At 42.1% G+C, this 26195-nt stretch overlaps 1 protein-coding gene across 1 annotated transcript in view; it reads left to right on the forward strand.

Annotated features, from left to right (window-relative positions):
• Nucleotides 1–25245, forward strand: part of CIDEA (cell death inducing DFFA like effector a) — an 823757-nt gene extending 798512 nt beyond the window's left edge. The window contains exon 5 of the mRNA XM_044067366.1: nt 23775–25245. Coding sequence (XP_043923301.1) covers nt 23775–23916 — 142 coding nt within the window. The 3' untranslated portion in view covers nt 23917–25245. The remainder of the gene's footprint in view (nt 1–23774) is intronic.
• Nucleotides 25246–26195: the final 950 nt, after the last annotated feature.

The raw sequence follows: 26195 nt of genomic DNA on the forward strand, positions 1-26195 counted from the left end.
TCTGAAGGGCCGCAAGCAAAGTGCTAAGGGAAAATTTAACAAGCAAAACGTTTGCATCTGTAATCACCAACAGTAACCATAGCTATGCAGCAGTGCACGATGGTTTGCGACACACAAACAAGTGCAAATGCAGGACTTGCATAAAACAGAAAATAACCCTTTTAACTCAGTCTAGCCAATAAGGATGCTGTCTCTGAACTCTAGTCCAGTCACCCTCGATTAGATGGGACCAAGACAGCAGTCTCTTCTAACAAGGGTGCAGAAGGGCCCTTTCCACAAAGATGGCATGACTTTGATGCTCAGAAGTTACAAAACTTGGACCCAATGTTCTCATTCTTTGGAATTTCAGATTCAAAGTTTGTCCTTTGACAGAATGGAAATGCACTGGTTGAAACAGCAAATGGTTCAGAATGTAGGTCTGTCCTTTTCTCCTCTTATCCCAAAATCAGTCTGTAACCACAGATGCCTCTGATTTTGCTGGGGGAGACATTTTTAAGAGGGTAAAGATACAAGGCCTGTGGAACTCCTCAGACAGACAAAAGCACATAAAAGACAAATAGACGTTAGATGTGATCCACACTGTAGAATCTCTTTATAGTCTGTGGTTCCCCTGACCTCTGCAGGTGATTACAGCCATCACCACAGTGATATGATGCATAAACAAACAGGGAGCACCAGGTCTTAACCCTTTGTATAGGCTGCCTACTATTGCTTGGGAAATAGCTCTACAGCATTGTTTAACCCACCAAGCATCTTAGATTAATGTCAGAATAAAATGTAATACCAGACAAGCTGAGCAGAACCAGGACAGACCATCACAAATGAAAACTGAATGAGGGGGATCTTCCATGAATTAATCCAGTTGTGGGGAACACCTGAAACAGATCTGTTTGCCTCCTTTTAGAACAGACAACTAAAATTTTAAAACAGGAATCCATGAAGGTAGGCCTGGAAAACAGATGCATTCTCATTCTCATGGTCAACAATGTTCATTTATGCATTTGCACCCTTTCAACTGATTTCAAGGGTAATTCAGAATATTCAGAAGGACTGTCTGTAGAAATCTGGTGTGACTTCTGTTTGGCTGAGGCAACATTGGTTCTCTCTTGTTATGAAACTGAGCAAGGGCAATTACTACACTCCTCAAAGACTGGATCTACTCACACAATACAAGGGAACTTTGATACGTCCTGGTTTCAAACAACTTCAGCTAACTGCCTGGATGATTCTCTTTCAATACCTTTTAGGCACCTCTTTTATGAAGACATGAAGCAGGTACTGAAGGAGGCAAGAAATCTGAGTTGCCAGCCCGGCACCCAACCTTCCATAGAAGGCACACACATGCACTCACACCTAGGGCCAATTTAGAGTGCCCAATCCACCTACAGCATGTCTTTGGGATGTAGAGGAAACTGGAGCACGCGGAGGAAACCCACGGTACCACAGAGAGGACATGCAGACTCCGCACAGAAGGCACCCCAGCAGAGGATCGAACCGGAGAACCTCTTGCTGTGAGGCAGCAACGCTAACCGCTGCACCACCATGGCCGCCCTTTTCCCCTACAGCCATCTATTCTTTTATTTTCTCCTTCATCCACAGGAACAACTCCCATCCCCCCTTCATCATGACCAGGTAATTCTTCTTCACCCATTAAATCTAATTGTACATTATTTCCATATTTTCAACATTTTCCTTCACCTTAACACAGTCATACTGCGGGTTTATTTGCAATACCTGCAATATGGCTTTCACTTTTTAGCTGTATGGCCTATCTACCCCAACACATTACATCACAGTTTTATACATTCATTAATCAAATGGTCTTCTGCAAAACTAAAAATATTTTAGGCTGTCCTGACTACTTAACATTTCCTTCGATTCCATTGAGCATAATTACACACAAAGTATGCTTGACAGTATTTTCATTTTCTTGCAGTGTTACCAATATTTCCGATCCCCTAGTCCAGATTTTCCTTTCATTATTTAATTTGTCCACAGAGTACTCAGACTGACATTTAGATAGAAAATGGTCTTTAATGTCCTCTTTTTCTGGGTCATGTGACCTAAAATAAACTAAGGATACCCTTGTTGCTTTGACTCAGTGGCACAAACAAATTTGCCCATTAATTCAAATGTTTCAAAAGTCACCTTACAAACTGCTCCTTTTTCAAAATGAATAAAGCAGCAAATGTGGGATATATTAAATCCTAATAGCATAATTATTTTGTCCTAGGTAATGTATCTGTCAATAGCCAGTTCCTTTTTTGAAGAAATCTTTACTGTTGGTTTTCTTTTTTTTTTTCACTTAAAATTCATGTCTGTTTTCCTGTCTATAGTGGCCATCAGTCCTACATATATCCTCTTTATAAGCACTGCTCCCAATTCTGGGACTGGATGTGTGCGAATGTTTGAGGCTCACCATTCCACTGCACATCTTCAGAACTTCCCATTCCACTCCTTTACTTTCTTGGACCAATTCAGCAGCCTACAACAACACTATCCTCGAGTTCATCTTCACAAAACAGTATCTTTCAGACACATTGCCAGTGTTGTAAGCACCTACTCTTCTCTCCACTCCTTAGCAAGTACTGCAGCAGGCAAGTTTGCAGACTCCTTTTCATCCTCATCTGCTCTCTAACAATTTATCTGATGTCTTTTTCTTCCATTCCTCAACTGATAAGTCTCCAATCGGACCTCGGATCTGACATCACCCTTGGCTCTGTAACTTGAGCTCCTCCCCTTAATCCTCTATTCCCCTGAAGTAACTCTGATCTTATTTGCTGCTTCCGTGCTTGGATGTGGTCAGTTGTATCTAGTAGTATTTGGAGATTGATAGATAAAATGAGTTATCTTAGTACTTTGTTCTGTCGTCTTCCTTACTTAACTTCCTCCCCATTTTTCTGTTAAAAAATATATATGTACGCGCGCATGTGTGTGTGTGTGTGTGTGTATAAAATGTACAAAACTTTTTTTTTTTTTTTTTTAGCATTATCTTGATGGGTCTTGTGGCTTTGCAAACTTTTGGTACCTGACAGTTGGGTCCTACTTTTAAGTACCATTGTTATTTCTTTTTGTTGTATATTATCTTTGGTATTAGGTGCTACCATTGCTGGTAGTTCTGTTTCTAGATTTATATCCCTATATGATGATTATGTTGTTATGTTTGGTTGAATATGTCGGATAAACCAACTGACTTCAAAAAATGCTCTTTTTGTGGGCACAAAATTCCTAACTTAGATACTCACTCTGAGTGTGTTTTTTGCTCTGGAGCAAGACAGCTCAACACCAACTGCGAAATTTGTGAAGGATTTAACCACAGAGTACTGAAGAGCACAGAAGCAAACTGGTATGGAAAAGCTTACTTCCCTCCACTACTATTACTACTACTTTTGGAGCTCCCCCCTCTTCCAAGAAATCTTTGGAGTCATCTAAGAGAGATGCAGCTGATAAGGTTAAGGATTTGAGGAAGCATTCCTCTGATCTCTCTGCTCCTTCTACTGTAGGCTCAGCTCATCCCAAGAAAATTGCAAAATAATTCGGTTGTATAAAATCATACCATAACAGTAGATGTTCTTCTCAGTTTTGCATTATTCTTTACCTAAGGGATCTCCTGACAGGATAGCCCAATGTCCGACCAGTTTACCAAAGCCTTTAGTACTTACAGGCATTGTGCATCACGTATGCTCCCCTCACAAGGTGACATATGGATGCACCCACACAGATCTGAAAAAGCTCCAGGAGGAACAGGATGCCCTTGGGGACAAGGGAAACGTGTATCCAGAAGGAGAAAAAGGAGAAGATCCCCTTGGCCAGGAGGACAAGAAAAGAACAAGGCTAGAGTAAGAGCAGGGGAGTTAGTAGGGTGGAAGCAAATACTGCAGTAGTGGAGAGAAGGACATCTAATGTTGTGGTAAGATTTTTACAGAACTGTACTGTGTCTTTCCATATCACTGTTGCAGTGTGCTTTACCTAAGGGGGTGTACAAAAGCTCGAGGAAGGCTTGGGGGAGGACAACACATCAGATCTCTCCAGAATCCCATGCAGGATAGCCCTGGCAAAGACAGCTTTGGCCATGGAAATAACCAACTTTTTAATCATTAGTGAAAGTATGAAAAGATGACCAAGTAGTAGCCTTGAGGATGGAACTGGTATCTAGTCCTTTGAAAAAAGCACTAGAGTAGGCAACCGCCCTGGTAGAATGAGCCTTAACTGATGAGGAAAGACATTTTCCATGAAAAGGATGACCAAAAGAAATAGTCTTAGAAATCCAGGAAGAGATGGTTTGTTTAGAAACAGCCAACTCCAAGGTACTGGGAAGAAAGGAAACAAAAAGCTTCTCAGATTTGTGAATAACCTTAGATCCGTTGTTGTCAATCTTTATTCATTCATGATAGCTGGGTTTCGGTTCCTTCCTCGGAACCAGCTTGGCCTTTGCAACAAACTCACGCCAGCCAGAAACTCTCAAGCTAAGGCTTTCCATAGTACTTCTCTTCCCTTCCCTTCAGATCTTGTTTGCCATGTAGAGTTTCAGGATGAGTCAGGCCATGCTCTCAAGCTAAGTGCTTTATTTTTCGAAAATATATTTTCAATATGTTTCTTTGTTATAGCTCCTTTCTCTACTATTTCTTGGTTGTTTTATAATCTATTACTTTAGTGACTATCTGTGTGTGAATGCTGTTTTTACCTGTTTTTTTTTTCTTGTTTGGTATTTCCTCATTACCATAGTTAGTAACGGCCCCTCCCTTCCCTCGTACCTCTGGTAACTCTTAAATACCATTGTTGGTATTTTCCCCCCTTTTTCTTTTCTTTTCTTTTCTTTTCTTTTCACTGTTGTTGTGTGTGTGGGTGATGCACGTGGACAGCTGTTCATTTTGTAGTTTACCTAACAATGGCTGAGAAACAAAACGGTACAAATGGATTTAAGCAGTATGAGAAATGTGGCAGAAAGATGCCCAACTCCGATGGGCATCTTTCTTGTGTTTATTGTTTGGTGGTGCCACACTTAGAAATTCGGCCTCCGTGCGAGCTCTGTAAGGGATTTAGTGCCCGGACCCTTGCAGTGCGTCACAACAAATTGATCCTAAAGGGGTTGTTAAAACTGCCCTTTTCAGAGGCTTTGTCTGAGGTGGAGGCATCAAAGTCTTCTAAAAAAGAAGCGAAAAAGAGGAGCCACTCAGTCCCAGCATCTCCTCAATCTCAGGAACTGAAATTGTCCAAAGGCCATGTTTCCTTGGAACCGAAGTCTAAACAATCCAGATAGGCACTGACAACCATCTCAGCACTGGAGTCTATGACCCCTTCCACTGTGCCGCCTATTCTTATGGAACTGATGAAAGTTTTCACGGTACAGACCCCTTCAATGGTACCCAAGACCCTCTCGGCACTAACAATAGTTTCCCCTCTAAAACTGGTCACTTCCCCTCCAACACAAGCTTTTGGTCAATTGACCTAGGTGCCGAAGGTCAAATCCATAGCCAGGACTCAACATTCCTCATCTGTTGAACCATTTGTTGGTCAGCAGCTCAGTCCTTTCATTGAATGTCCAGAATCTCCCTCTGGGATGTCTATTCGGTCCACCAGGAGCCTTTTGATGCTTGATGTAGTTAGATTGGTCAATCAGCTCTTGGCGGCCAGAGGTATTTCAACCCCATCTAGGACCTCCCTCCCACCCTGGAGCTGAGTTTTTTTTCTCCCAGGACTCCAACTTTTCTTCCTCCTTTAGCCTCTGTGCAGGATTTGGAGTCCTTGACACCGACTTAACTCCTGGTGCCAGCTTCTTTGGTACCGATGGTGAATCTCACCTAGGTCCTGTAACCCACTCTGTGGACCTCATCTCAGTTGGATCAGACCCACCCATGGGACCATGACTTGGCTGCCAGCTCTGGAATCCCTAGTACAGCACCAATTTTTTTCCATGGTGTCGACTACAGTTCCAGTTGCTTTGACAGTCCTGAGTTCTCTCATGGCAGGCTCGTTGGAGCAGGGTATGACCCCAGTTCTGAGGTTGTTTTTCTCGGTTCCGGGCTCCCATCCCTCTTTAGGCAGGCCTGCCTTTCAGATTATGGAGAGAGCACTCGCATCAGGAGGCTCATAGTTGGCACCCACTCTGTCGGAATATCATACCTATGTATCCTCTGGCTTGCAGCTGTCACAGTCTACTACATTGGGGCCGCGGGCACGGGAGTAGCAAGGCACCCTACCGCAGGGTACCCTCTCTTCAGAGTCCTCCTCAGACCTTCCCTGTGATGAGCCACCCCGTAAGAGATCATGTAAGAGGAAGCACTTTGATTCTCTGGAAGAATCTCTCACCGAGGATACAGATTATGATGAGAGGGAAGGGTCCCCTGGGTCACCCCCCTGAAGATGTCTCCTTAGGAGACATCATAGAAATCTTAAAGCAGATGGGTGACTGGAAACCCACCAACCCTTCCTCTGAGGAATCTGTTGTCTTGTAGGGTTTCCGTGCCCAACCTTCTACTTCCTGGGTGACCCCACCTGCAGATGAGTTAGTTAAGCTCATCGTGCAGCATGCTTGGAAGGCCCCTGACACTATTGAGCCAATTCCCCCAAAGACCTGACAAAATTCTCTCTCCTCCAGAGGATCAACCCCACTGGTCCAAGAGTTTAGCGGTAGATGCTATGGTGCTGATGGCGGCAGCCACAAAGAAGGAACTCTCAGAGGAGAGTCCTACTGTCCATCCGCCAAACCAAGAGTCTCGGGCATTGGACAGATTAGGGAAGTGGGTCAATGCTTCAGCGACCTTTGCCATATGGTCATTGAGTTACTTGGTACATTTAACCCAGCTTCAGAGACCTGATCACTGAGCTCTTAGGAACCTAGCAGGAGCAGTATCTAATAAGGTATATGATAAGGTTGCCTCCCAGCTTGTGACCCTAGAATCTGTCTCCAACTCATCCATGCAGTTGATTGCACATACAACCGAAGGGGCAGCCAGAGCAGTGGGTGCAGGCATTGTCATGAGACGTCATGGACCCCTTTAAGTCTTCCTTTGTCAACTCTTCCATTGATGCTTCCTCGTTGTTTGGCAAAAAATTTAAAGGAACATTAGCCAGGTGTGAAAAGGATGGAAAGACCCTTTCTGCTGTGCGAGTACATTTTTCCACTCTTCAGCGATCCTATTCCAGGAGTCAGAGTTGTGGAAAGATATGGTTCAGGAAGTCCCAAGGACCTTTTTGCGACACACTTGGTGAGTTTTCTCCCCGGGGCATTGGGGAGAACTCATCAGGAAGATGCCCTCCAGTGGCAGAGGAGGGCCCACACAACCAGGGCTTCAGAGATTCTTTCTCTGGACAACCCTATCAACACTTTTGAGGAGTGGCCCAATTGCTTTCCTCTGGAGGCAGTCGGGGGGGGGGGGGATTCTCTCTGCACCACTTAGCCTGACAGTCAGTAACATCAAATTCCTGGGTGCAGACAATATTTACCAGAGGTCACCATATCCCCTTTGATTTTTTTCCAAGGCCACAAAGGTGAATCCCCTACGTTCCACACAGTCAGAGGGACGCAGCAGCTCATGAAATTCAAAAACTGCCCAAAAGAGTCATACAAACAGTTCCACCAGAACAAATAGGATCCAGATTTTACTCAAGATTCTTTTTAGTGCGAAAAAAGACAGGGGACTGGAGGCTGATTCTAGACCTCAGTATCTTGAACAAGTTTGTCAGACAGACAAAATTCTGGATGGTCACGATTTATTCTATCCTTCAGTTTCTGGAGAAAGACGAGTGGATCTGCTCAGTAGATCTTCAGAATGCATATTACCACATAAAAATTATACTTCTGCTTCCGGCTTGGAGACGGTCATTACCAGTTTTGCGCACTGCCCTTTGGTTTCACCACAGCCCACAGGGTATTTACTAAATGCATGGCAGTGGTAGCAGCTCATCTGAGACTGCAAGTATTCCGGGTGTTTCCATATTTAGATGATTTACTCCTTAATGCCCCCACCAGGCAACTGCTGCTTCATGCATTCTAGAACTGGCTGAGTTCTTAGGTATTTCAATAAGTAAGGAAAAGTTAAAACTGGTGCCCACTCACAGTATGGAATTAATTGGAGTGACATTCGACACAAGAGCATGTGTGGTTGCTCTACCTCTTCACAGACTACAAAGGTTAAGGTCACAGCTTCAAGTGATACTCTCTCAAGACATAGTCCCAGCTCACTTAGCCTTGCAAGTACTAGGGTTAATGTCAGCGACAATCACCCTAGTTCCCCTGGGGAGGTACCACATGAGGCTGCTTCAGTGGCTCCTAGCATCACAGTGGTCTCTGTTGACACACCCCATGTCTTATCCAATCCGCATAACAAATTGATGCAAGCAGGATCTAAATTGGTAGATGAAGTCAAAAGTGGAGTTATGAAATTGCCCTTTTTCACCCCAAGGCCATAGTGACCACGGATGCATCCCTGATGGGGTGGGGGTGGCATTTTCAGGGAAAGACAGTCCAAGGCACTTGGTCCCCCTTAGAGACCAATTTGCATATCAATGTCCTAGAACTGAGGGTGGTGCTTTTAGTGTTGCAAGCATTCCAATCTGCCCTTCCGTTGGGGACAATTGCTAGCCAGACAACATGCTGGTTGTCTGGTACATCAACAAACAGGGAAGAACCAGAACATATCCGTTATGTCAGGAAGCCCTGAGAGTATGGCAATGGGTGATTGCCTCCAACCACTATTTGATAACATTCCGGGGAATTCCAGTGTGATTGCAGACAAACTAAGCAGATGCATTCTCCTGCCTCATGAGTGGTCTCTCAATTCCATAGTAGTGATGGAGATCTTTCGTCGATGGGGTTAGCTTTGCTGTGATCTATTTGCATATCCCATGAACCACAAATACAGCAGCTACTTCCCCCTAATCCCCCCTCAGGGGGAGTCCCCGAGAGGTGCTCTTCTACACGATTGGCCCCTGGGATTGCTTTATCCCTTTCCCCTAATACCCCATTTTTTGAAGAAAGCACAACAGTTGAGAAGCAAAGTGATTCTCATTGCACATTGCTGGCCCCATTAAGTCTGGTTCCCCTTTCTCTAGTGTCACTTAGTTCACCATCAGTGGACTCTGGACCCAACTCCCGGACTGCTGTCTCATCCGCAGGGGCTGGTCCATCCCAACCTACAAAGTCTCAAGCTGACCGCTTGGTACTTCCACTTCCAGTAATTGCCAGGCAGAATAATCTATCTTCCCCAGTGCAAAAGATACTTCTGGCTTCCCATAAACCATCCACCAAGAAACTTTATCTTAACAAATGGAATAGATTTGTGATGTGTTCTCAAGGAGAAGGAGTTTGACCCCTTTTAAGCCTCAATTAATAAGATGCTAGAATATTTAGCAACTTTACTACTATTTAGTGGTGGTCCATTTAGTGGCTATTTCAGATTTCCGTAGTGGCTTTGATGATTTCTCCTTGATATCTCACTGCCTTTGCAAAACCTACCTAAAGGGAGTTATGCATTTGATGCCACCTTTTAAAGAGCCCATTGAACCTTGGAACTTGACGTTAGTCTTACAAACTTTGATCCATCAGATCTTTGAGCCAGCAGCCACCTTTGATATTAAATTTTTATATTGGAAGATCTTATTCCTGGTAGCCATCACTTCAGCCAGAAGAATATCAGAATTGCAGGCTTTGTGCGTAAAGCACCCATACATAATTTTTCATAAAGAGAGAGTATCCCTTAGGACTAACCCCTCCTTTCTACCCAAGGTTGTCTCGGACTCAAATATTAACCAATCCATTGACCTGACAGTTTTTCTTCCCAAATCTTTCAGAGAAAGGAGAATATTATTTGCATTTGTTGGATGTATGCAGACAGTTACGTTTTTACTTGGAACAAAATCATTCAGGAAATCAGACCAACTGTGCCTGTCTTTTTCAGGTACTTGACTAGGCAAACCAGTTTCAAAGTCACCTTGTCAAAATGATTGAGAGATAGTTTCTCCTTTGTTTATCATCAAAATAAAATGAGTCTGTCAGCTAAAGTTAAGGCTCATTCTACCAGATCAGTTTCCACTTCAGTGGCCTTTCATTCCAGAGCCTCCATGGAGGACATTTGCACAGCAGCTACTTGGGCTACCTCTCATAATTTTATCGCTCATTGCAAATTGGATATGGTCTCCAGTGGAAGAGTATCCTTTGGCTCTATGGTGCTCAGGAATATCCTTCCATAGGGCCTCCCAGGACATAAAGTAGCTAGGGACACTGTCCCAACTGTCATGAATGAATGAAGATTGACAACATCAGATAAAGAAGTCATGTTCTTACCATAATGTTCCATCTGTGTTGTTGAGCTTCATTCATTCTTGACATCGCACCCTCCTACCCCCTCCATACACCCCTGGAGGTTCGGAACTAGTCCTAGCTCTGTAGTAGGGTAGTTACTCAAAGCTTCTCCTTTTGTTTTCTGTGGGAAAACTCGACCTGAAGGGAAGAGAGGCACTATGGGTAGCCTTAGCTTGAGAGTTTCTGGTTGACGCGAGCTTGTTACAGCGGCTAAGTCGGTTCCGAGGACGAAACTGAAACCCAACTGTCAAGAATGAATGAAGATCAACAACACAGGTAGAACATTATAGTAAGAACGTAACTTCTTTTTTTCTCCAAATACTATCTGAACTGTCTATGCAAATTCAAGGTGTGAAGAACCTTCTTACTTGGCATATTGTGGAGAAGGGAAAAAATAGGGAAGATGAATAGACTGATAAAGGAACAACTCATTGTCCACCATAAGGCAAAAAAAAACGATTTGTATGAAGAGATACCTTGTCTTTATGGAAGACTGAAAAAGGAGGAATGGTCATGAGAGTCTCAAGTTCACAGACTATTTTGACTGAAGTGAGAACCTAAAGAACAGTCTTCCAAGTACGGTGTTGTATTAAAGCTGAAGAAGCAGGCTGAAAAGGAGCCAGAATTAAATTTTCAAGAACAAAACTGAGGTCCCAAGAAGGGAGAATAGGCTTCCTGATATGAAAGACAGGTTTAAGAAACTGCTTGACCTTAAATCTAGAGGCCAAAGGAGGATTTAAGGGCAGACTAGCAGAAATTGCAGACAGATGAACTTTAACTAATGAATATGCTAACCCAGCATGGAGTAGATCACAAAAGTAAGAGAAAACCTTGGGAACCTCCACATATGGGGGATCCTGATGGTGACTGAGGCACCAGACAGAAAATCTTATCTACTTGAACAAATATGACTTCCTGGTAGTGGGTTTCCTGGCCTCCTGCAAAGTACGTGTTCAGAAAGGTGCCTGAAATTGATCAAAACCCTATCATACACAGCTTCCATTGAAGAGTGGACAAGTGAGGCTGGATAAGAGACCCCTTTTCTTGTGTGAGTAGATCTGCCCAATGAGGTAACTTGTGGTAATTTCCCCTGGTCATGTGAGAAAGAAGGGGGACCCAATACTGTCTAGGCCAAAAGGGAATCACTAGCAAGATTTTGGGAGTCCTGCCTGATCTTGTGTATGACTCTTGGTAACAGAGGAAGGGGAGGGAAGGCATACAGAAACAAAGGCTGGCATCTACTTTCCAAGCCAGAGGACTTGGGACTCTCGAACAGTACCGGGGAAGTTGTGTGTTTAGAGGGCAGGCAAAATGATCTACCAGAGGAATACCCCACCGATGGACAATATCCAGGAATGCATCTCTGTGAAGCATCTGTTCGTGAGCTTGTGTGCTGGACCTGCTCAGAGAGTCTGCCACTAGATTGTGTTCTGAGGGAATGTAAACAGCCTGAAGAGTCATTTAGTACTGGCCAGATAGATCCCAAACTTGAAAAGCTAGTCTGTAAAGAAGATAGGGCCTTGAAGCTCTTTGTTTGTTGATATACCACATCACTGTGGTATTGTCTTTGAAAATTTTGAGAGGCCTGGGATGAAAGAGGGGATGAAAAGCCTAAAGAGCTAGAAGTAGTGCCCTCATCTCCTTTAAATTGATGTGGTCTGACTTTTGATGAGGAGGCTAGAGTCCCTGAACCTTGACAGAGCTGAAGGAGGCCCCCATCTCGTGTCATATGCATCTGAGAAGAACTCTTGAGTCAAACCTGGAGCCTTGGAAGGAAGCTCCAGGTTGAGAGACAGTTGATGAATCCACTACTAAAGCTCAAACTTGAGACAAGGAAGGTAGGAATGGAAATGGGAAGTACAGGGGGTGGCAATGTTGGAGACGCACCGACTTCAGGTATCATTGAAGGCATTCTCATGAGGGGTCTGGCCAGAGGGAGCATAGGAATGGTGGAAGCCATGCATCCAATGACCCAGAGAAAGTCTCTGGCCATGGCTGAAGCCAGAGGAAGAAGAGACTAGAAAAAGACTATGAGACAAGGCCTTGGGATCTGGCAGAGATGCCAGGATGGGGATGGTCTGGATCCCTTACCCAAGGAACACATGATCTTGAGAATGGGTCAGAGCTGTTTTTTGAAAGTTTATGGTGAACCCCAGACTCTGCATCAGGGAAATAGTAAACTGAAGACCTTAAAGCAGAACCTCAGGGGAAGAAGCTTGAATGAGCAGATCATCCAGATAAGAAAAGATCTGAACCCCTGTCAGCCTGCAAAAGGCAGTGACAGGAGCAAGGTATTTGGTGAATGCCCTTGGGGCAGTAGAGAGGCCAACGTGCAAAGCTAAGAAATGAAAATTCTCAAAAGCGACAGAGAAATGCAAACACTTCCTGAAAAGGGGATGGATGGAAATATGAAGGTAGTCATCCTTGATCCAGAGAGACCAGAAAGGCCTGCCAAAGAAGGTGGAATAATGTCAGAGACAACATCCAAAAGGAAGGAATCTTGAATAAGTTATTGAGCTCTGAAATGTCCAAAATTGGCCTGCAAATACCTTCTTTCCTGGGAACCAAAAACATTCTGGAATAAGACCCCTCCCTACCTGGGCAGGGGCTACAGCTTGAATGTTGCCCTGGATCAAAAGAGCATGAAGCATCTCTGGAAAAAGAGGAAGTTTTCCTGAGGAGGTTGTGGGATACCCAAAAAGTGAGGAAGGGATGTCCAAGTCATAAAATACCCCTGGTAGGTAATGGACAGAACCCAAGAATGTGTTGTGATTCTCAACCAATTTGGAAGGGGCAGGGAAAGATGGAGGGACAAGGAAACCTGGCCAAAGGAAAGGCAAAGCAAACTGTCAAGTTGAACCCAGCTTATCCTGAAAATAAGATATCTGGGAAGTAGAAGTCTGAGTAGGCTTAGCAGGAGGCATACAGTTAGCACCCTTTTTACTTTTGGGTGGAGGACAAGACTGCCTGTGAACAAAAACAGATTTGGAGGGGGTAATGCCTCTGAAACTTTGGAATTGGAGGAAAAAATGTTTCAACTCCTGTAAGGCTTTGCCCTTATCCTGGAGAGACTTAAAACTTTCAGCAGCACTAAAAAGATTTCTATTATCAAAGGGAGCATCCAACAGTTTGGCCTTAATGTCATCTGGCAAAACCTGAAAACGAAGCCATGAGTAAAGCCTCATAACAGAGCCAAAAGCAGCAGCTGTGGTGGGAGCATCAGCTGCATCATAACTGCATTTAATAGAGTGGTGGGCAACTTGAGAGGTAGAACCCAATAATGAAAGGGCATAGGCCTTCCTCTCAGTGTCAGGAAGATCTGAAATTACCTGAGAAACCTGAGAAAGGAGGGCCAAAACATACCTTGTCACACGAGTCTGGTAGTTAATGACCGTAAAGTAGTGGCAGCAGTATAAATCTTTTTGTCCAACCTCTCCATTGCCGTTCTAGCCTTGTCTGAAGAAAGCAGCTCAGTAGAGGGAAATACCTTTGAGGGCTTTTCAGAAGAGATGGACAGTACAGAAGGATCAGCAGAAGGGTATTTTTACAGAAATTTTCAGTCATTAGGGGCCACAGAAGCTGCTGAAAAAGAATACAGGAGTGCAGTCATAACTGGTGGAACAGAAGGTTTGGGAGACTCTGTCTGAAGGAGTTCATAATACCTTTTCCTGGATATCAGAAATTTGAGAGCAATCCCACTGAAAGAATTCCATCATATGTGAAAATGTTCCCAAAGGAGAGATCCTCTAAAGGGGAGACTGGACTAATAGACTCCTTTTACTCTGAACCATAGTCCAAGAGGGAAGGTATTTGAGAAGAGTATGTTAAAAATGCTTCCCCTGAATCCTGATCCTCGTCAGAGGAATCCAGCTCCCCAAGTCTCTAAGAGGAGTGGAACACCAGAGAGGGGCAAGCACAGGCATCCCTTGAGGAGGCTTTAAAACCATTAAAGCGTTAAGTAATCCTGGAGTAAAATCCTGCAATTGTTGTTGGAGATCCTTAATTGCAGGGGAAATAAGCTTGGTTTTCTTTTTCTTTTTCTGTGTGTTGTCCGCATGACCACCCTAGGTGGTTCAGACCCTTGGAGGCACTCATTAAGCATAGTAGGGATATCCTACCTCACTAAAATCTCCAGAATCCCCCTCAGATATGATCAGCCAAATTTCCCCTTAACAGATGTTTGTAAAGCCTCTGATGACATTTGAGAAGTCTTTTCCATGCTGGCTTCCAAAGGGGTCACTGCAGAGGAATCCAAAGCAACTGCCAGATGATCCTCTGGGCTTTAACCAGCTGGGAAGGCTGGACAGCAACCATATCAGATGTAGATTTTTTGGCCTTTTTCTGGGCTGATGACTGAACCTTGGGATGGTAAGATTCATCCATAGCTCCTTGAGTCAACAGCTTAAGATGCTGGTTTCCAAGATAAATAGATAAGTAGGAGGGAGGACTATGTAGGGTCCTGGGGACAAAAGCTTGGCAGATAGAACAGCGAGTATGGTCATGGGAAGCACACAAACAGAAGACACTAGTTGTGACGCTCTTTATGGGGAATCTGCCTCCCACATTGATATTTTCCCTTTCTGGCAGACTTGAAACCAAACAAAATTTGAAGTAAAAAAGAAAGATGAGGAGAAACCTCAATGGGGCACTTATCTGAAAAATGGCCCAGTAACCAGCACAGAAGAAAGGCATTCAGCCCAAGGTTAAATTATGGAGTTCAGACTGGCGTAAAAAAGGAGCGCACCCACACGTCACTTATGCCTTACATGGAGAGCATGTGTGTGATGTATGACACATATGCATTAAGTATTAAAGGCTTTGGTATACTGGCCAGATGATGGGCTATCCTTGGCAGGAAATCCCTTTGGTACAGAATACTGCAACACTGATATGGAAGGAGATCATCAGTTCTGACTGTTTCTTTGGATCTGACCCCATTGAAACTGAGACACTTGGATCCAACTGCTCCTTTGGATCCAGCTTGAGCCAAGTCGTAGTCTCCATGTACTTAGTCATAATTCTCCCCGGAGTTTATTTCTTTGAGGCGTGATTCGTCTTTCTTGTAGGAGACACCTCAAAGGTTGTCCAGTCCACCCTTGACCTCTTCAACCATCAGGGTCATCTTAAGAGCCTAACAGAAGCACATGTGGACAGGATGATAGTTTTTTAGAAATCAGATTCAGTTGGGAGTAATTCTGCATCTGTCTTCCATCGGATTCATGAAACTCCCATAAATTTAACCCCAACTTAAACTTCTACCCTGACCTGTCTTCTGTTTTTTTGAGTCAGTGCACCCAAGAATTCCAAGCTTGTCTGTGTTGGATCCTAACACTTGGCTCCCGCCAACTGCAGCACCTTCTCTGATCCAGATGTCTCTGACTCTATCATAGCTAGAAGGATCTCAGAGCCGTAGTGTTGGCACTGGATCCAGGGGTTTGGGTTTGACTCCAATGTTCTTAGAGCTGTCTCTTTCACTTGGAGCCTCAGTGCTTGACAGCTTGGCACTAACCTCTGTGTCGAGGCAAAATCTTAGGGATGCTGTGTTCCATCCTAGGCAGGTGGCTTTGACTCTTACCAAGTTGATGCTTGGTTACCTATTGACCTCTGCCTTTGAGGTAGCAGACAGAGAATTTTCCACCTCTTTGGGCAAGACATCCTTGCCCTCCACCTTGAGTCCCCCCCCCCCTCCTTAACTGCTTACTTTGGATCCTGAGTCTTTCCTCTTGTTCCATCGAGACGCCCCACATTCAGGACTCTGCTGACACTTCTGAGTCATCCCAAGAGCTTTCTACCAGAGAGCCCCCCTCAGAACCATTTGTGCAAAGGAAGCACTTATCTTCCCCAAAGGAGTCTTTAATGGAAGACACTATTTTGATGAAGGAGAGGGGTCTCCCTCTTCACTCCTCGAGGATGTCTCTTTCAGTGAAATCCTGGAACGTTTGAGACAGAAAGGTGGTTAGTCTTCTGACCCCCTCCAAAGAGGAGACAGTGTTTCGCAAGGCTTTTACAGCCAGCTCAGCTATGTCCTAGGTAGTCACCCAATGTATGAGAGATGGTTGACCTCATCTCCTGCCAGGCATGGAAGGATCCAGAATATCTCCAAGAGGCCAGTTAAGTACCTCATTGTGCCAAAGGGTAAGGCCCACTGGGACAAGAGTCCCCTAATGGATGCCATGGTGGGAGCAATGGCCACCAAGAAAGAATTCCATGAACAGATTTATTCTCATCATCCCCTGAATAGAGAGTCCAGAGCACTGGACATATTTGCGAAACATGTTTACACTTCACTGACCTTCATCCTCAGGTCCTTGAACTATTTGCTACACATTCTGAGATTTAAGAGGGAATTGATCAAGGTGTTTTCCAATACACACTCAGGGTCCATGTCTGCAAAGGACAAGAAAACAGTTTCTTCACAAGTGGCCACCCTCCAGTCCCCTGTAAGTTGCCTCCATGAGACTGATTTTGCATGCTTTAAATGGAGTTTTGAGAGCCACAGGTATAGGAATATCTGTAAGAAAACATGCCTAGATTCACCTTTGTGAAATAAACTATCTCCAGGAGTGAACAGGATAGGAAGACATTATCTGCCATAGAAGTACATTTTCTACCCCCTCAAAGGACCTTTTTCCAGAACCAGAGAAGAGGTAAAAAGATGTGGTTGCACAAAACGCAAGAATATCCCCCATGGCAGAAAAGGGAACTTTAATGGAAGATGTCACCCTCATGGCAGAGGAGGCCTCCAACATCAGGGCTTCAGAGGTCCTTTTTCTGAGAAACCCTTTCAGCACTCCTTGAGGGTTGCCCAACTGCTGCATTCTGGAGGCAGTTTGGGGGTGGTTATCTCTGCACCCAGAAGCACCAACAGCTACTACCAAAGATACATGGATGCACAGTGTAATTTCCAGAAGTTATCACATACCATTTTCCCTTCTACCTTCCCAGCTGACCAAAAGAATTCCCAACATTGCACCCAGTCAGAGGCAGCAGTCATAGAAATAGAAAAGCTGTTGGAAAAGAGTCATCTAAAACGTTTCCTCCAAACCAGCAAGAATCTGGAACTTATTTGAGATTCTTTGCAGTTTCCAAGAAGACTGGGGACCTAAGACCAGTTTTGGATCTTGGCAGTCTGAATCATTTGATCAAACACTCAATGTTACAAATGATTCAGTCCATTTTGCCACTATTATGGAAGGACGATTGGATGTGCTCTATAGATCTCCAAGACTCTTGCTGTCATATCAAAGTACACAGGTGTTCCAGGAGATAGCTGTGCTTCTGGCAGGGAGCCAGTCACTATCAATTCAGAGATCTGCCCTTTGTTCTCACCACAGTCCCCAGGGTGTTCATCAAGTGCACGGCAGTTATTTCAGCTCACTTAAGACTTCTAGGATTCCAGTTATATCTTTACCTCGGTTTACTATCAAATAACTGAAAATCAAATGACTGAATCTCAAAAAGACTGAAAATTCAAAATATTGAATGCACTTTTGATTTTCAGTCATTTAATAGTAAACCCTTTACCTCAACAACTGGCTCCTTTCTGCTTCCAGCAAGCCTCTACTGATTCATGCCTGGGATTACTTGGTCCATCTTTATCTTCAACTAGGAATCACAGTGAACCACACCAAGTCTTGACTCTTTCCCCCACTCAAGCCTTGGAATTCATTGGTTCTAGTCTCGGTTCAGTGACACAGATCACAGGCATAGCACAGACAAGGTTAAGCAATCTACAGAGTCAAGCATCATATATTCTCTCTTTCTTCCCTTTCAGCAAGGCTAGACTTACTGCTTATTGGATCAATGGCAGATTCAATAGTTCTGGTACCTTTAGTAAGGTTTTACATGAAGGTACTGCAGTGGATCCTTACAGTACAATGGTCAATAGGATGTCACCCTCTGACTGCACCTAGTCAAATTACAAATGTTTGTAAATAATGCATAGCCCTGGTGGATTCATGCAGAAGAAAATTCTCATGCCTGCCCATTTATTCTTCCTGCGTCCATAGCCACAATGACTACAAATGCCTACTGAGTAGAAGGGCATTACATGAGAATGACGGTCCAAGGCCCATGGTCTCAACTGGAGGTCAATCTTCACATTAGTGCCCTAGAAATGAGCAGTCCTATTGGCATTGTAGGTGTTTCAAGATGTTCTCCCTCAAAGAATGGTTGCTATTCAGGCCAGTAATGCATCAGTGATCTGGTACATCAAGAAACAGAAGGGATCCCGGTACTACCTCCTATGCTGAGAGACAATGAGGGTGTGGTAATGGGTGATCTCTTCTGGCTGCTTTCTGCTGGTAACACATATTCCAGGGACATCCAGCATGCTGGCAGATAAACTTAGCAGATCCATCTCAACTTCCTCACAAGTGGTCTTTCAATCTGTTAGTGGTGGACATGATATTTCACCAGTGAGACCAACCGTGCTTCAACCTCTTTACTTCAATACTCAATTCCAAGTGCAGCAGGTATTTGTCCTGATCCCTTCAGAAGAGGAGTCATCGAGAGAGACTGTGATTTGCAGTTGGTTCCCCACCCCCTTATTCCCAAGCATTTCAGCAGAAGAGGAAGGTTATCTTCATTGCGTCATTCTGGCCTCGAGTGTGGTTTCTCTTACCGTAGCCTCACCTAGTTCACCCTCCCTGGGTGTTGGATCCATCTCAGAACTTTCTATCTCACCTGTCTGGGATACCACACCCAGATATTCGAATCCTCAACATGACAACATGATTTCTCCACTTCCAGTGATGGGTGACAGTCCAGACTTTCTTCCCAAGTTCATCACATCATTACATCATCCCAGAAAGATTCTACGAGAAAGATTTATAAGTGCAGTTGGAAAAGATTTTCCATTTGGGCTCTCAAGAGACAATTAGATCCATGCTAGCTGCTCTTGACTTGTTTCCATTTTCAGTAATTGAGTTTGTTACTAGACAATTAACGTCCAACTTGCTGCTATTTCTAATTTTCACTTAGGCAAAAAACATTCTTGTTTGGCCTCTTTGAGGTAATATAAGGCTTTTCTTAAAGGTCTTAGACCACCTATTAAGGAGTCCAGTACTCTGTGGGATTTAACAGCACTTCAAGTTTTGACCCAGTCTCCATTTGATCCTTCAGCTAAGGTAGACTTAAAGTTCTTAGCATGGAATACCCTTTTCCTAGTTATTGTTATGTTGACTATATGAGTATCAGAACTTCAGGCAGTCTCTTCCCAGTAGCTGTGTCTGCTTTTTCATAAGGATAGGGTGTTCCTTTGGACTAACCTTTTTTTCCTACCCAAGGTGGCATTAAAGACAGCTGTCAACAAGTCCATCAGTCTACCTGTTTTATTTCCAAGGGAGAATACATGCTGCACCTGTTGGATGTTCTTAGCCAACTTAAATTCTGTCTTTGTAGATCTGAAGATTTCAAAAAATTACACCAATTGTTTGTCCCTTTTTCAAAGGCTAAATTGGGCAAGGCAGTATCAAAGGTAACTCTAGCTAGATGGATCACTGATTGTATTTCCTTATAAGAATAAAGGGTTGACATTACCCAAACCTCCTAAGGTTTTCACCAGATCTGCGGCCACATCATCTGCTTTTTGGTTCAGGGCTTCCATAGATGACATTTGTGCAGCTGCTACTTGGTTCATTGTGCATACCTTTATAGTTCATTGCAAATTGGATATCTTATCTAGGAATAGAGTAGCATTTGGCTCAGCTGTACTCCAGAATTTCCTTCTCTGCGGATCACCCAAGGTTACTCTAGCTTGGTCCCATCAGTTGAGGAATGGATGAAAAAGAAAACTTAAGATATAAAAACTATGTACTTCCTATAACTATGCATCTATATTGTCTGATTTTGTACTTCCTCAACCTCTGGCCCTCCTGCCCCCTTCCTATTTTACAAGTTCCTTTCATGTGGGCTCCTAGTGTGTCCTGAGGAGTAATTCCTGCCAACCTTGCTGAATGAGCTCCAGCTTTCTCCCTTTTCTCCCTTCTGCTCTAGCTGAAATGCAATGTAATTTGGAGTATGCTTATTGCTGGGTATCATTTTTTTGGTGTAAATTGGTAGGCTGTCTAGAGGGCAAACCCGATCTGAGGTACTTCAGAAGAAGAGATTATGGGTAAGGGAAGGAGCTCAAGATACAGAGGCAAAGCCTAATGAAGTAGCCAAAGTCAGATCTCAGACTCATCACTGAGGAAGGGCAAAAACAGACAAAACAGATGCACAGTTATGGCGAGTACATAACTTTTATTTTCCACAAATCATTCTTTGCCCTGCCTTGATTTTCAGCATTCCTAATGCTCCTCCTGTTCCATCTCACTTCTGCCTGTCACCAGTTACTGGTTTACAGACAGGAAACAAGGTAGGAGAAGTTCCTCAGTACCCTAGCCATATTTCTATTATCATCTCAAGTGTCTTGGGAAAAGAGGCTGCTGACCTAACGTAACTAACCTGCTCAACAAAGCATACAAAATTAAATAAAATAAAAAAATATAAGGTGGAAGCAGCTTTTATACTACATTCTACCATACTGTACCTTTTTGCATTTATCTTGAGATTGAGACCATTTTTGGTACACCAGGTATAGGCATATTCCATCTCTTGCTGTTTAATGTCAGTGGGTGAGCATTGCCCACCTTGTAGTCCTCAGCAAACATGGTCAACCACACTTCTGAGTCATTAGTTTGGATCTCTGCAAAATAGTTGCCAAATAGTAGAGGACCCAACAGTGATTCCTGTGGAACCCCGATACTTAAATTTTATGTTCAAAAAGGGTAGCAGTAACTTTGACAACGTATGATCTGTTGGATAGCCAATCTGCAGTTCGGTGGACAGTGTAGGAGCTTACAAAATGTACAACCACAAGATGAGTGTTATGAGTGTGTTGTCTCAGTTTCTCTGGAGCAAACCATTTCACCTCTCAAATTCGTATTGATTTCTTGTTTAGGCTTGTACCTCCCCATCAGTTAAGTTTGTGTTCACTACTGATTGTCTAGATACATTCCCCCTTTATATTACTGAATTCATGGCATAGTTACTGCTTGTTTGGGTTCACTCCCACCACTTTCAGTAAATCAGTTGCTTCTTACCTTTTAAAATATCTTACAGCCCTTGACCATTGTAAAATGTTATTTTTCAGAGCAGATTCTTCCACCGGTGCTTATATAATGTATTTTACCTCATAAGAATCATTGCTGTATTTCTTCATAAATTAATAGAACATAACAGGTGGATGTCTTGATGTTTCAGACCAGAAGAAGGTTACAACACCTTGATGGATGTTTCTGCGATTTATTTAAAATGGATATATAGTAACATCAGAAATGTGAGTCAAGTTACAATGCACCAGTTCCAAATTTGGAATGGTGTATACAGCCAAAGATAGAACTCATCAAGATTTCACTGGTGTACTACAGGCCTTCTTTCTGGAGGCTTCTCTTTAAGTAAAATAATCAGTATGGTGCTATCGGCTCTTCGGAAGCTGGTATATATGTATTTTTTTGAAAATTGAAGAGAGAATTCCGTACTGTATGCTTAATATGGTATCAGAACAGTTGGAATGGCATTACAATGAGGTGAACGTCCTGGCAGCCAGTATCACCTTCCTTTGTCAAGGAAACAGGCAAACATTTGTGATTCAGGAAACAGTTTTGATTTGTAATGCTGCAACATACATTTTGGTATTAAAAAAACAAATGAAAGAAAGGTCCTGTGTTAAAATCTGATTATCAGTTAGGTGTATTTGTTTTGAGCAGTGCCATTAACTCTTTACCTTACCTTCTCCAGCTTATGAGAGAACAGATACAAATACTCTTTATACCAAATGTGTCCCTACTGTACTTGGGGAAAAGGGGAAAATATTTTAGAAGACAAAACATGCAGAGATACAACCACAATTTCCACTCTGATAGCTGTTATTGATGTGACACTGCATCGCTCTTCTTAACAGTTGGTATTCTTTCAAAAATAAGATGCAAGCGGATGCAGTGTTTGGGTTTTCATTGGACAGTTATGAGGTGTCATAAAGAAGGATTGCATCACAGAATGGATGATGAATATTTGTAACCTCATACATGAGAAATAGTACAGTCAAACTGGTAAGATAGTGGATGATGAATGCATGGAGACATTTGTGAAGTATTTATTTACACAGGCATACATTTTTAACCTGGGTAGGTGAACTGGTCTAGGGACCCTTTACTTTACAGCCAAAACCTAGGCTTTATTTTCATAGACAATAACTGGTAAGAAATACATGTAGGAATACAAAGAAAAAAATTACTGCCATCAAGGCATTTGCCAAAGATTGCATGTACACAGTGCAACCAATGGATGACAGCGAGTAAGTAAAACATTAAGCAACAGTTGCAAGAATGCGTACATTATTAGTGCTTAAATATACAGTGTAGAGGATAAAAACTTCATTGTAAATGCACATTTGTATGTAAGCATATGCTACAATTGTTTCATATGATGAGTGGGTTTTAGTGAAGTAGTCCATTTACTGAGCTTTTCCAGTGGTTAGGAAAATGTGAAAGGGTAAGTTGGCCTTGTATTATTTTTCCCCCTAAATTGCTGTTTTATTCAGTATGTATTTAGAAAGGTGCCATATAAATGAATGTTTATATTGAGTATATCTGAAAATCTTAAATAATTCAGTGCCTATGAATAAGCTTCAGTCTTTGTGAGATGTATTTAGATTGTGCAGACTTAGCTTCTGCTTTTATAGTGACTGAGCATCCAGTTCAAAGATTCTGCATCACAGGTGAGAAAAGAATTGTATTTAATGGTCTTTAACATTTGAAGTTAAGAGGGTAGGGTCCTCAGTGAAGAATGTATTTTGTAGCTCTATTTTATCAGGTCACATACTTGACAAACCCTCCTCTGGAGAAGTGGCACAGCAAGGATTTTCATCTGTAAAGTGATCGTTAGCCATTGCTACAAAACTACATTTGGGTTATTCATGTTAAGCTTGTGTAATTGTTGGCATAATAGTAAATTATAACATTCTAGCATATCTTTCTTCACCTTTTCTATGAAGTCAGCAGTTTTCATTTTTCTTTCAGAAGTATGGGATTTAAGTGTTTTTTAATTATCTTCATAGCTTTGTAAGCAACTACCTCTTAAGGTGCCCTTTCTATTTGTTAAATGTGCAGGACACAAAAGTGCCCATTTCTCAGATAATTTGTGAGGGTCTGTCTAGTTAAGTCGTTTGTTTAGGAGTATATAGTAAGCTGCTGGAATTTGGAGCAGCACCACAGAGCCCACATACATTGTCTTAATCCAGTATGCTGGGCTACCATTCATTTATAGGATTTGGGGAAGTGTAAGCTGTAGAGGGAGAGTACAGCATATAATGAAATTTTGTTGCAAGTCTTTGTTTGAAGCAAAACTGTTGTCACACTTCTGCACAAAGTGTAAACGTCATAGTGTTTACTTGTCTCATCCTGTTTATTTTTTGTTGCTTTTATTCTAGAAAACTGTTTCGTGTTCTGTCATATTTAACACATGCAGCTGGACAGTTCCTTCTTTTTGGTTCTACCTACATGCTGCAGCTAACAGGGGAGTGTGATGGAGGCAGCAGAGTGCCAGACAAGCAGAGCACCCGAGATGGTTAAAAAGCCTTTTTCGTGTAAACACTGTTGCATCTTCCTGTTGAGTCATGGTTTCCATATTTATTAGTTGTGTTTACAGTTGTAGTATTGAACTTAATCATGTTATTACAAAATCGGTACTTCTTTTCATAGACTTAATACTTAATTATAACACAAGCTCGTAGCATTTTTTGATACTCATTTTGTGGAATGATTTTGTAATGTCAGGTCATTATTTATGTGACTATAAATAAATATTTTTAATTGTTTTACTGAATAATGTTTTGTAGTGCATTAGTGTTCCTTCACTATTTGAAGGTGTTGTAACTTAGATGCTGTCCTCATTTCTTTTTTTTTATGTACAAAGTACTTTACAATGTTATCAGGCAACAGAATGTCAACTGAGAGTGGTTTATTACCTCTTCAGTGTACTGCCTTATTTATTAACATATTAGTGTGTCTTGGTTTAGTGAGATATAGTCATGAGGTCACTTTAATGATGTACTAATTCAACTGAAAATGTATGAGCTGCCCATAAAACTGGAATTTAAAACGTTTTAACAGCTTGTAAGTGACTGCTAAACTAATTCTTATATTGAGTATATAAGGTTTATATATATCATGTCATAACTGTAATAAATTGCTCTTTATGGCACTTCCATTTTTTAAGTATCTTTGCCCATTCAGAATCGGCACTGACTCTAGATGTAAATGTTCGGAAAGGTACAGTCTGCCTCTTTATGTAAGTAGGTAGATGCAGGGCTTCATTGACTGGCATTGTTCTGGGGCAAAGCCTGACTGACATTGCTGTATAATATCTGAATAGTTTTCTGGATTGAGCTCCTAATTTAATAGTAGGAGCTAGCATTTAAGAGGATGATAGTGTTTTTTTTTAAGACTAGTTGAATAAGCCAGAATTGATCACAACATATTTATGTCTTTAAAGTAACAGTTCTTTTGGCTTCATTCATCGTAAGTGTACCACATTTGCTGCTGCTTTTTTTTAGGCATTTAAGATATTGTGGTGATCTTTGCTATTTGTACACAAAATATAAAATATCTGTATTGTACACTTTTGTGTAAAACGTGTTGTGTTTTTTAAGCATGTTTCAGACAAACATTTTTAAAAGGAAGGGAAAATGCAGGTATAATTTTATATTTAACAATTGTTATATTTTATTGATCAAAGAATAGTTAATGTCTTAAAAGCTTGTTTTGAATTGTTTTACTGCTAATGATTTAACACCTTATGTGAAAATTAATGACATTTTATGGATAAACCATATATAAATTAAATATATGTACATATGCAGTGTTCTTCGTTGCATATAGCAATAAATATACTTGGCATCATTTTATGTCCTTTTATGTACTTAATGTAGTGTTGTGAAGGTGTGTGTGTGTGTGCGCGTGTGTGTGCATGTCCTTCAGCAGTTTTACATGCTTATTTCTTAACATGAAATATTCTGTACACTTTCAAATTGAAACATAGAAGATCTTAAAGCAAAACTAAGGTAAAATTCAAGAAACACAACCTCGTAGTAACAGTACAACCTGTTTAAATAACGTTTGTATTCCTAACATGACTGTAAGTAATTATTAAAAGCACACAACTTTGAAAAAATTGTGAAAAAATCATAAGCTGTACAGTTATACGTATTAAATGTGCGTACCACACATTTACATAGTTCAAACTTTAATGCAAGTAAAATTCTGTTGTGAACCAGAGGGTAGTCTAAGGCTCTGAGTTGTTAATTTTATTTATTTTACATTTACATTTGTTAAGCAGGAGAGTCCGAGTGGATACAGGTCCATTTTCAGCGGAGGGCCGGGGAGAAAAGCTCCAGTTACATTCATTTTTAACATTAAGAGCCATTACTTGTGACATTCGTTACAGGCAGACTAACATTCTAAAACTAAGTGACACATATTGTATACACTCTGAGTAATTATGAGGGCAACAGGTAAGACCGTGTAAACACATTCTTAATTATGAGTAGCAATACATGGAATTCATTACAGTAGCTACTAGACAAATGGATGAGCAGTTAGTAATGCTCTCTTAACATGCCGGAAAACATTTCCTATCCTGTAGTAATATTAGGACTATGGGTAGGCTGAGAAGGTAGCATATTTTTAGTGTGGTGCAAATAGATTAGTTAATGTGCTGCTGCTTGTAGTCAAAAGGTGTCGCAGTTGATTCCTTCCACCTCTTCTTGCCTACCATGACTCTTGAGTAAGTCACATAATCAGTCAGTGCTCCTGGATCTCCCCTGATAAATGGACACTTTGCCCAGTGAGCC

Source organism: Protopterus annectens, chromosome 3.part1 (genome assembly GCF_019279795.1).
Source record: "Protopterus annectens isolate FY-2018-M chromosome 3.part1, PAN1.0, whole genome shotgun sequence".
NCBI classification, from domain to species: Eukaryota; Metazoa; Chordata; order Ceratodontiformes; family Protopteridae; genus Protopterus; species Protopterus annectens.